The sequence below is a fragment of the Scatophagus argus genome, chromosome 2, assembly GCF_020382885.2.
Source record: "Scatophagus argus isolate fScaArg1 chromosome 2, fScaArg1.pri, whole genome shotgun sequence".
NCBI classification, from domain to species: Eukaryota; Metazoa; Chordata; class Actinopteri; family Scatophagidae; genus Scatophagus; species Scatophagus argus.
Genome location: NC_058494.1, coordinates 8410387 through 8421831, shown reverse-complemented (window position 1 = coordinate 8421831; position 11445 = coordinate 8410387). Strand labels below are relative to the sequence as shown.

General features: G+C 40.6%; 1 protein-coding gene across 1 annotated transcript; it reads left to right on the top strand.

Annotated features, from left to right (window-relative positions):
* Positions 1–275: 275 nt before the first annotated feature.
* LOC124067809 (Kv channel-interacting protein 2-like) lies at positions 276–11129 on the top strand. Its single transcript, XM_046405447.1, has 9 exons — positions 276–681; positions 8115–8213; positions 8435–8559; positions 8687–8756; positions 9507–9577; positions 10134–10241; positions 10356–10460; positions 10799–10861; positions 10979–11129. The coding sequence occupies exons 1-9, from the start codon at positions 609–611 to the stop codon at positions 11024–11026; spliced, it is 762 nt and encodes a 253-aa protein (XP_046261403.1). The 5' UTR covers positions 276–608; the 3' UTR covers positions 11027–11129.
* The last annotated feature ends 316 nt before the right edge of the window (positions 11130–11445 follow it).

Here is an 11445-nt window from a genome sequence, read left to right as displayed (position 1 = left end):
ATGACTTAAACGATTATCAGAATTAGTTTTCTGTCAGTTGACGGATTAATCGACTAATCGTTTCAGCTGTACATGTATTTACTTCTGAGTAGTACGTTTGTGAAGAAACTGTTGAAAAAAAAAGATCCATGAGCAGTGAAGTGGCGTGGAAAGAAAAGACTCGATTAAAGTACAAATACCCCATATATTCAGTACTTGAGTAAATGTACATTCCACCACTTTTGATTTCTCTCCCTTTCTTCTCGAATCGCCGACAGATCATTGTCATGTTTGGATGTTTGGACAAAGTAAAGTCACAGCAGCTCCTGCAGACCAGAGGCTGAAGCCCACGGGAGCTTCTCAGAGTGACTGTAAAGCGCAAACTGTGGGTGTGAGTGCGCGCTGATGCCGAGCGGGAGGAGGAGAGGGCTCAGTTTGGATAGAGGCGAGCGGGCGCGCAGGGAGAGCAGCTTTCACATCACACGGACTTGGACGCTGTTTTTCTTGTCGCTCCTCCGTGTGCGACCGGTCTGCAGCTCACACGGCCTGATGCTTGGAGAAAAGTGACATGCGAACAGGAATGAAGTCCTAAATCCAGCAGGTTGATCTGGTAAGCGGTGAAACAAAAGATGAAATCCAGGAGTCAGGACCAGAGTTTGTCTGACTCCAGGGAGCTGGACAGATCTTACGACCCGCTTACAGGTATCACTTCGTGTCCTCTTCATACAGAAACGTTTGTTTGATTCAGTGGACTTACTGCTGTTTGCTGACCTGGCTTACATGTCCTGTCGCTGTGCGCTCACAGAAGTTTGCTTTGCTTGGTCAACTCTGTCAGACAACACTGAAGGTGTGTTTAAGGGGCTTTACGGCACACTTCTGTCTCATCATCTGTCACCAGCTGCTGCAAACAGACAGGGTTCAAAGTCAGTGTGTGAATGTGGACACTGCGCGCTACAGCAGCAGCCTCAGTCACATTACTTAGCAAGGTGGATAGGACACTTGATTGGACAGACAATTTTATTTGGTAGTTTGTTTCAAGACAAACTTGGCACCATTGCTTTTTCCTGCTGTAAAACTGGTATAAATAGTATGTAGAAATATTTGTAACAACACCATGGTCAATAGGCCGGTGGCATCATGTGGCTGAGGTTAACAGGAACACAAACCCCCCATATATCAGTCTGTTGAACTGGTGAAGGATGGTTACATGTGAAAGATGCTGCAGTGAGCTGCTATAGTTCTCACTGTGAGTAAAGAGGGTTGTGTGCTGGACCTGAAGCTAACATCTGCACGTGGCTGTGAGGACCGAAGGTCTGGAGTGTGGAAGTGAAGCACAGGATGGTCCAGTAGTCCCTGCAGACGTTAGTCTGAAAAGGGTTACTTTAATAACATCACTGCTGACATGAATTTGACATTTAGAAGTCAAATAATTTCTGGTTCCAGCTTCTAAGTATATTTGTATTTACTCCCTTTTTTCATTGTAAATTCAATGTTCGGGTCTTGCTCACTTTTGGCTCCTGGACGACTTTGTCATTTTTCTTGACTTTGTGATCAGTGCATCATAGAACAGAGTGATCGATGATCAAGATGATAGTTGCGCCTCTAAATGACAAGTCAGTGATAATTATGATGGTCACATTACATCTGTGTGTTTGTTTTTTAATGCCCGAAAAATGCAGCACAAATGACTAAATGCACAGTGATAATGACTGATATTGTAGTGGTTCTAAGGAAACCACTACAATATCTGCAATAAAAAGGAAAATAAAGCCTAACATGCTTTACAGGCAACATGACAATGACCATATCGTGATAAAAAGCCATGAAGATGCACATCAGCAGTGTGCTTTGGTGCTGCCACAGTTCAGGTAAACACACAGGGGGCCTGGAGTGGAGAGGAGCATAGGAGAGATGAGACGATATGCAAGAAAAGAGGAGTCTCATCCGTTTCTTGTCATGTAAAATTATACCTGTCAGTGTGAGTGCTCACGCCCTAATTAGATCAGTGAGGCTCCTCTCTTTGTCAGTATTTTCAGTGTTTTATTTTCCTCATGAGTGCTTGCAAAGACATGTCTCTTTAGAGCTCAGTAAACATCAGTCTCCATCACTCTCTCTCTCTCTCTCTCTCTCACAAACACACACACACACACACACACACACACAAACACTCACTGCTTTGGGAGGCTGGACTGATAATCTTCTGACAACTTTCTGTAATAGTCTTTTTTTTCCTTAAACAACTATAGTGTATAAAAATAACTGCTTTCGGTGCTGTTTTCATTTAGTCTATTTCTAACCTACTGTATTTAAAATGGACAGATGGTATAAAGATGAAGGTTTATTTAATGGCTGGAAGTTGTTGCTGGCACAATAGCCGATGTGATATCAATTCAGCAGCAGGTTAACCAAACAGTGAACAGGTGCATGAACACATAGAGGCTTTAGGGGCCATTCAGGGGACAAAGAAAAAGTCTGTCATTAAAGAGTGAAGCGCAGGGACGTTGTGCTGCTCAGCAGCCTGAGGCACAGTCCTGAGTAAATGCACCTTTTACTGTTCAGTTCAATACTGTTTCTGTCAAACAAACAGCCAACGCTTATGTTACGTGTATTGAAGAAGGAAGCAACAAAAACTGCTTATGGGAAAAGTCTGTTAAAAATGCATGTAAAAGATTTATCAGCTTTATCTGACAACCATTCAGACCAAGCAGAAAATGGTCTTTATGTGCTGAAGCTGCTGAAAACCTCATGTTGTTTACTCCCGCCTGTGTTCATACATTATACATAGTGCACGTTTTTCAAGTCATCACTTTCTACACCACACTTCACATGTCACAGTGACCCTGACTGATTGCTGCTGTGCTGCATCTTGATGTCATGTGGAAAGACTGAGTTTTTCCTTTTTAAAGCAATATAGCTAATCAGTTTGGGAAATTTTCTTACTTTCTGTCTTGCTGAGGTTTGGATTTGTACAGTAAAATACGACGCCACTGTGAGAAATCAGTTAGCCTAGCTGGTTGAACAAACAATATATAATGTAAGAGGTGCTGTGGAGCACATTTTGTTCCCACTGGACAGAGCCAGGCTAATGGTTTCCCAGTCAGTGTGCTAAGTACTAAGCTGTAGTTTCATATTTACATGTCCCAAAACTATAACTTTAAGGTTCATGTTTTTGTACTACTTTGGAGTTTCAGCACTGAAACACTTGGTTTGGTAGATGGGAAGGGAATATTGCCCTCAGTTAAATACTGACGAGTCATGCTTGGAGCTGCAGTTGTGAGTCAGGAGAAATCTGCTTTTTTTTCTGTGTCGTTTACATGATAGCACATTCATAGATCTTAATGCATGGGTTTTTTCTTAATGTAAAAAAGTGTTAACAATGATAACATAACTATTATTTTATATAACATAGTTACATAGCTGGATTCAACATCAAAGCCTCTCAGAGGGGAACAGATTTCTTGTCATAGGTGCCAAATGGATTTGTCTGTGGTCTGGGCTGATGAAGAGTGTTGTATTAAGACCAGTGTTGTGTAACAAATAACCAAAGCTGATCCTACGTAACTGATGAGGCTGCTATGCAAGGACATGCAAGGTGAAGTGAGCTGATTGGAACCTTTGCGACTGTCGCTCCTAACGTCAGTGCAAGAGAAAGAGCGTGGATGGTTTGGTTTGGGCTGTGTTTGTGCCATGTTCATGGTTTGTCTGAGGGTGAGATGGATGTCTCTAATCTGATCCATGTCTTTCTGAGGATTATGGTAAGCACGGAGGCCGCGGGCCCGCCAGCATTAGCTTACAAACATTCATTTAGCGCAGCATGACCTTATTTAAACTGCCAACAAAATGCTGCCAGCGAATGAAAGATGTTTTACGTTCACGTGTCTCTATGAGCATTTACCAGCTATTTCACGCTTACTAAATCATTTGCTTATAGTTCACAGATTCCAAATAATCTCTCACTATGGACTGGCCAGTTATGAGTGTACATACAGAAATAAAGGCTTCCTTCTTTATTTATTCCCTGCTAACATATGGTTGTTATTAACTTTGTGGGAGAAAGTTTTGTCCTCTATGGGGAGAGAAAATTGTCTGACAAAGGATGAATTAATGAGAGCTCAGTGTTACAAGAAGAAAATGAAAATGATGCGACATTTGGAGGCTTTAATCCCTCCACTATGATTGATCTCCCATGTCTATATTTTCAAATGCTGTTTTTGCGGTTGTTGCAATAAACCTACCTCTTCGCTCCAGCTGAGTGAAAGCCCTTTGATTAGGCCCAACTCAGAAGTTTGAGGTTTGGAAATGTCAGCAAATATTCTGACTGATTAGGTCTCCCCCCAGAATGAACTGAAATGAAGTGATTTATGCTAGTAACTAACTTAATCTGCGATAGGGCTTCGGGACCTCTGTCATGTTAATGTAATTTCATCATGTTTATGGTGTTTGATTTTCAACAGTAACTCTTCTCTATCCATAGTTAATAGTATTTTCAGCCTGAACTGTTTGCACCAATGGATAAAAGAGTCTTTAAATGTGTTAATAGCAGGGAAAAGTGTATTGATGTTCCTCAGAGGGCTACATTTGTTGAAATTGATTCCCACAGTCAAAGTCACCCAGAGGGTCTTTGGAAGTGTGGAGAGGCAGCTGGATGATCTCAGCACCTGCTGAAATAACCGCTGAGTCAGTATTATTCATCAGTCAAACCCTGGAGATGTTCGATGTGTGTTTTGCGCTGTGGGACAGTTAAAAGGTTACATAATGCAACAAGTTTAAGAGTTCACCCGCTGATGCACGTTGCATTCGCTGCTGTTGTAACATCACGAACAGTGTGGACAAATCCTTTATGTAGGTTTCATTCTGTTCAGCTAATGTTTCTGATTTTATAGAACTCACACAATAATGCTTCAGCTGAGTTAGACATTTATTAATTGCAGAGCCTCTCTAAGAACGATCTCCAGCCCTGTTCACGGGTCACATCACACTGCTGCCATTAGAAAGTTTTTCAGTGACTTGAAAAATATCTGTGATCAATAACCTTCACTCTGTCATATATACAAACATCAGCTGGAAAGAAAAAAGGAAACAGCAGAGAAGTAGAGGAGTTGTTTTGTGGGCTCTGTCTCTCTGCAAAAAAGGTTTTCCAGGTAAAATATTAAGAATAATTTTACAGTTTTATTTTTCTGCATCAGGTAGCAGAGACGTTTGTGTCATCCACACTGCATGTGTGTGAGGCCTGTGAAGCTTTCTTTGTTTTTCCATGTGTGCAGCTGCTGCATTTGAAATTTTGATTGACATATCGTAGACAAGGTCAACAAAAGTTTTGTTCTCACAGTATGAAACTTTATTCATGATTCATGTTTATTTGTAGAAGCTTTATGCACACTTTTCCCATAATATAGCATTTAATAGTCACAGCTACACCTATTTTTTTAAATTATTTGACATGCACTGCAGCAAAACACTGAATCCCTGTGTGGCTGCAGTGCAGTCACCACTCTTGTTGTGCCACACGTCTCAGGTGTGAATGTGTGAGTTTCACTGTATGTTTGACCGTGTACAGCTGCTGCTGTGTCTGACTGTGATTTGATCTTTACTTCACTGATGACAATTTTCCAGACAGATCAGAGTGTAAAAATAAGTCTGATTTGAATGTGCTTGAGATAGCTAATGCATCAGACTGAACTCTGTGTCTCCTTTAACAGTTGAAGTGTATAATCTGACTGTAGTTCAACACTGCCCTCTAGTGGCAGGAAGGAGACATACCTGTCTAGAAATGCGCCTTATATTGGACAAAATAATACACACTTTCACCTAAATTTCGATGAGTGTGCGTAGACCATCGTTTACATGATGCATTTAGGGATGATTTCAAATCTATGTTTTTCGGCCCATTGAATGTTTATGTTTGATTGAGCTGTTGAAGATAATGTCCTCATCTTGCTGCCTGACCAGGGCCCACAACATCACCAGTGACCCCTCCCACCCTCACCATGGTCTGTTCTCACTGCTGAAGTCTGGCAGAAGATTCCGCAGCATGCGGTGCAGAACAACCAGACTCGCAAACAGCTTCTTTCCATATGCCATAAGACTACTTAACTCTACATGATCACTTCCCCTCCTCAACCACACAAACACCACTCAGGACTACAGCCCATTTATTTACTGTGCAATATATTTATATTCTGTACATCCACAAAAGTACTATTTATTACAAATACTCACTGTGCAATAATAATTACATATGTATATATGCTGACTGACTTTTTATACAAACTACCTCACTTTCAAGTACTTTTTACTGCATATTTATTTGTGTATATATTATATTTTTACTTTTCTTTTATAAAGAATATGTCGGTAATTCCTGCTATGCTTGAGCCACTGTACCGAAATTTCGTTTGTGATGAAAATCCAAATGACAAATAAAGAAAGTCTAAGTTTAAGTCTAAGTCTAAGTTTAGTTGAACGATAAATAAAAGTATAGATGTTGACATTAACCACCTCTACTTTGTGGGGGTGTTCTGACAATGACTGCTCATGACTGACTGAGAGCCATGGAATAAACGTGGAATCACAGTCAAAAGAAACAAATCAACACTCACACTGAGCTCGCATCAGCATCGTTGCTGTTGTCCAGCTCCTCACACGTATTGCATCTCATCTCTTTGTTCTCGGGCTGTTTTGGGTCAATATGAAGTCTTGGTGTTTGGCTTTGGATGAGAGAGATTACAGAACAGGATGCATTCAGCAACTGAAAGCAAGTCCATCAAACAAAGCAAAGAGAATTTAGGAGCAGGCAAAGCTTCAGAACTGAGGCTGGAAATTTTACCTGCTGCAGAGGAGTGAGCATTTTGAGGAGAAAGAAGAACATCTTTTATTCTATTTTTTGTTTTTAAGCTTAGCTTCTTTATGTATTCTAGATTTTTATACTATATATTATATTATATATATTATATATATTATATATACTATATAAAGTATCTATCTATCAATCCTTCCATCCCACACCCTTAAACACCAAGGGAAAGTTATGATTTTGTTGAGCTACTAGGTGATCAAGACAGTGATGCCCTGAATGCTAGAAAAGCAAGCCCTTGACCAGGAGGATACTGGTTCTGTTCCCCAGACTGGAAGAATGGATCTGGTTGTTGAAAGTATAAAAGCAGCCCCTCCCTGATTACCACCAGTGAGCCCCACCCGCTCCTGTGGAGCTGCTCAGGGAGTTCCTGAAAAAGAGAGGTTTCCTCTCCGTGAACCCTCCCTGGATAAGTTAAGGTTAAAACATAAACATACACACACATACACACACACACACACACACACACACAAATGGCTTCACACTATGACACTATGGTTCAGGCACTCACCATGGCTTCAACTGAATGCAGATATTGAGCTCTTGTCAAAAAGTTAGTTATAAAAAATCCAGAGAATTTGTGTACTTCATGGACTTCATAATCATCACATAATATCACATAATAATCATCCTGCAAGCTCAAAGCATCTAAATATTTCTTCTCAGCTGGTTCTATGCTTTGGTGAAAACTGTACAGAATGAGCAGGTATGGCTAACTTGTTGTGAATTTTAAATGCTCGAGCATCCTCAGTTCTATTAACCCACAACGCCAAGTGAGGAAGTTTGACTTTGAACTGGACATACTGAACTTCAGAAATGAGCTCTTTCATAGTATAACTGACACATTCACTGTGAAACCAAACATTTCTTCTTCATGTGACTCAGAAAAGCCGACATCCAAACACAGCTCCTGAAGTGACTCAGTTTGAAGGAATGAATTTAATATCAAATTAAACTCATCTCCGGGTCTGTCGTGTACACACTGTTTAAAGACATGTTTTGATTACATAAAGGATTAAAAACGTAAAGAAAAACCCCTCCTGTCCATTGTATATGTGAAAGCAAAGATAAGCAAACCTGATTACTGTCATTTCACTCAGGCCTCACATGCAGGACACTCTGCAAACAGCTTTGCTCTGACGGGTCACGCTGGGCCAAAGCCAGGTCAGCAAACTAAGCATTTGAGTGAAGTTCAGCCAGTGTTTTATCCATTTGACATGCTCTTCCCCAATGTGGGCCACTCTGTCTGCCTCTAATCTCTGCTGTGATTGGTTGTTTCCAGGTAATCCACCATCCAAACCCATTAAAAAGACCATAAAGCAGCGGTTCCTCAAACTGCTCCCCTGCTATCGCTCTGGCTCCAGCTCTACATCTAATCAAAGCAAGTGTCAGGACACACAAGTCCCTCATCACTCAGATTCCTCTTCATATTATCTATATGAGAAATTTAAACACTGGGCCAGCCTCTTGGTTTGTCACTCTTAATTTTATTCTTCTTTATCTCCACCACTTTGGGCCGATTCTCAGGACAAGGGGTTTCATGTACTCTGTGTGTGTCGCAGGGAGTAGCAATTTAATGTGTCTCTCCATCCCTCCATGCAGGAAATATCATCGATGATGCTGAACTGTCGACAGTGTGTTACAGACCAGAGGGGCTCGACCGACTCGTTGAGCAGACCAGCTTCAACAAGAAAGAGCTGCAGGTTCTCTATCGGGGATTCAAGAATGTCAGTCAAAGATTTCTGTGAAGTCTTGATCTGTTTATGCACAATGTGTATTTTTTAATTATTTCCATGCACGAGAGAGAGTGTGCGTTTTTAGTTGACATGCGTGTGTGTCTTTTCATTGCCACAGGAGTGTCCCAGTGGTGTGGTGAATGAAGAGACTTTTAAAAACATCTACTCCCAGTTCTTCCCTCAGGGAGGTCTGTCACATCCTTTTCCTTCAAGTCATGTTTTCAGTATTTATTTAACATTTATTTTACTAACATTTTCCGGTTTTCAAAAATGGAAGCCTGGAGTCCAAAAACGAGCTGTTGTCTAAATCAGTAGAAGGTTGGGTGTTAAAAGTCTGCAGGTTTTTATTCCAGTCAAACACCAGATTATATCTTTGTCTCTGTTCATACCACATACTTTATGATGTTCTCCTCAGGGAAATCGTCTGCATTAGTCTTAGAATGAAAATCTGTGGGGTCAAATAAGGGACAATTTTGAGATTGAATATGATGTTCAAACATAATTTTAGAAGCTGTTGCTGTTGTATACTATATATGTTGTATTACTATGTAATAGTATTACTATGTAATACTGTTTTATATTACTCTTGGCAAACAGGTGAAAAAATCTCTTGTCTTATGAACGCTTAGTAAATGTTTGTATTTGTAGGAAAAAATGACAACAAAAATGCTTTTTTAACTTCTGAAAAGGCTTTCAGAGACAGAAGCAGCTCTAAAATGCATATATTCATATTTGTAACTTGTAAGTGTAAAGGTTTCTACAAACGCTGCCATAAGACCGCAGGTTTTAAGATCATCTCTGCGCACCACCTCACAGACTCAAACCCTACTGACTCTCTGATCCCTGCAGGACCTGCTGTATGATTTCGTGCTCTGATTTGCTGCACCTCATTTTCATATTCCTGTGGATTTGAATGGACATTTTATTTCCTCTTCCAGATTCAAGTATGTACGCGCATTTCCTGTTCGAAGCGTTTGACACCAACAACAATGGCTCGGTCAGCTTTGAGGTGGCTTTCCCATTCTTTCACTCTCTGTGTTTTGTTGCTTTATGCTCTGTGGTAACAGTCCGTTATTAAAAGACAGACCACAAAGCCTCTTCAATGAATTATATTATTATATGAACTCTGCTGACTTCTTGTGAAGCACTTTGGGAAGTTTTATTAGTTACTCCGTACCTTTTCACTACTCACTACACTTGACTACCTTGTGTCTTTCTATGTGATGGTTAAGCACACATTTAAGCACACATAAGGTACATTTTTCACATAGACTTTCTTGGTCCAGGACACACACACAAGGGGGTGTTTAAAAAGTTATCTTCTTCTCATAAAAACACTCAAATATGTCACACCTTGACTCTCTTTACTTTACAGCAAAAAATTCTAAACAAAAAAAAAAAATCATGTTTATAAACATTTGCATTGTATCTGCTGGTGACAGTATTTCCTTGTTCCTGTTGCTGTCATGTTTATACCTTTTGAGTCACTCTTTCAGTTGTTTCTCACGGTTGTTAATCACGTCGGTGATCTCAGTCATGGCTGCGTCTTCTCTCTCTTGCTTTAGGACTTCGTTATCAGTCTGTCCATCATCTTGAGAGGCTCCATCACTGATAAACTCAACTGGGCCTTTAATCTGTACGATCTCAATAAAGACGGCTGCATCACCAGAGAGGTACTTGAACAATTCTCTGTCTCTGTCTGGCTGTCTGTCTCCTTCTCTTATATGGGCAGCTCTCTGTTAAGTTTGATTTGTCCTTGTTTCTTTTCCTCTCATCCATTTGTCCAGGAGATGACAGATATCATGCACTCCATCTATAACATGATGGGGAAGTATACCTACCCCAACATGAAGGATAGTGCGCCCAAAGAGCACGTTGACAGCTTCTTCCAGGTAAAAAACAAAAATCACCAAGCCAATACACATCTTCCAACACTGAACTCAGAGTGAGTCAAATGATTTATTCAAATGGTCCATACATGTTTGATTTCCTATCACAGTGTTTTACCTGACATTCACATCTAAAACTGTGCTTTTACACGGTTTGTATGTACATGCTCAGTCTTGTTTTGTGCCTTTCATCTGAAGTGCATCATGTCAGAATGTACTGGTACACCTTGTTTTGTTTACTGGCAGCTTGTTTAACTAGAGGACAGGACACAGGTTCAAGCCTGGACTCACTGTGGTTAGAAAACAAGAGCACTGAACATAGACATAACTTTGTTTTCCAGAAAATGGACAGGAACAATGACGGAGTGGTCACCATCGATGAGTTCTTGGAGACATGCCAAAAGGTTTTCAGCATCAAATGCATTCAAACATTTCAAATTCACATTTAATGGTAAAACCTCCATTTCTATCTGCTGTGTGCTCAGTAGTTTAACTCTGCCACCTTGTTTTGCCACCTCCAGGATGAAAATATCATGCAGTCCATGCACATGTTTGACAATGTGATCTAAGCCTTTGGTGGATTTTCCCTCCTACCTGGAGCTCATCTACAGTTCTTCAGCCCCCAGCCAGAGGGGAGGTGGGGGCGGGCTGGTGTGTGTGTGTGTGTGTTTGTGGGCGGGGTGGGGGGGGTTGTCTGTACATAGTAGTGCAGAACACAAACAGCAGTGAACCTGGAGATATTTGTGCCCAAACCCTTGTGAATTTTTTTTTTTTTTCATTGAAAGTGTACAGAAAGGTGTATTCTGGTGTTTGTATGAGACTGATTTGAACAAGCATATTTAATCTTGTAGACAAGCAGCTCAATAACAAACAGATGGTGTAAAAAAACCCCAACTTTAATTATCCACCTGCAATGGCTTCTTCACTCATACAAATGATTATTATCAGAATTTATCTATTGCATGAATGAATGTGCAGACACACGGAA

Excerpts from the sequence above, each read along its gene's own strand:
- LOC124067809 (XM_046405447.1), top strand. The coding sequence starts at position 609 with ATGAAATCCAGGAGTCAGGACCAGAGTTTGTCTGACTCCAGGGAGCTG. Across the intron at positions 10,461-10,798 it reads ACGTTGACAGCTTCTTCCAG|AAAATGGACAGGAACAATGA; the intron begins GTAAAAAACAAA and ends TTTGTTTTCCAG. Across the intron at positions 10,862-10,978 it reads TCTTGGAGACATGCCAAAAG|GATGAAAATATCATGCAGTC; the intron begins GTTTTCAGCATC and ends TGCCACCTCCAG.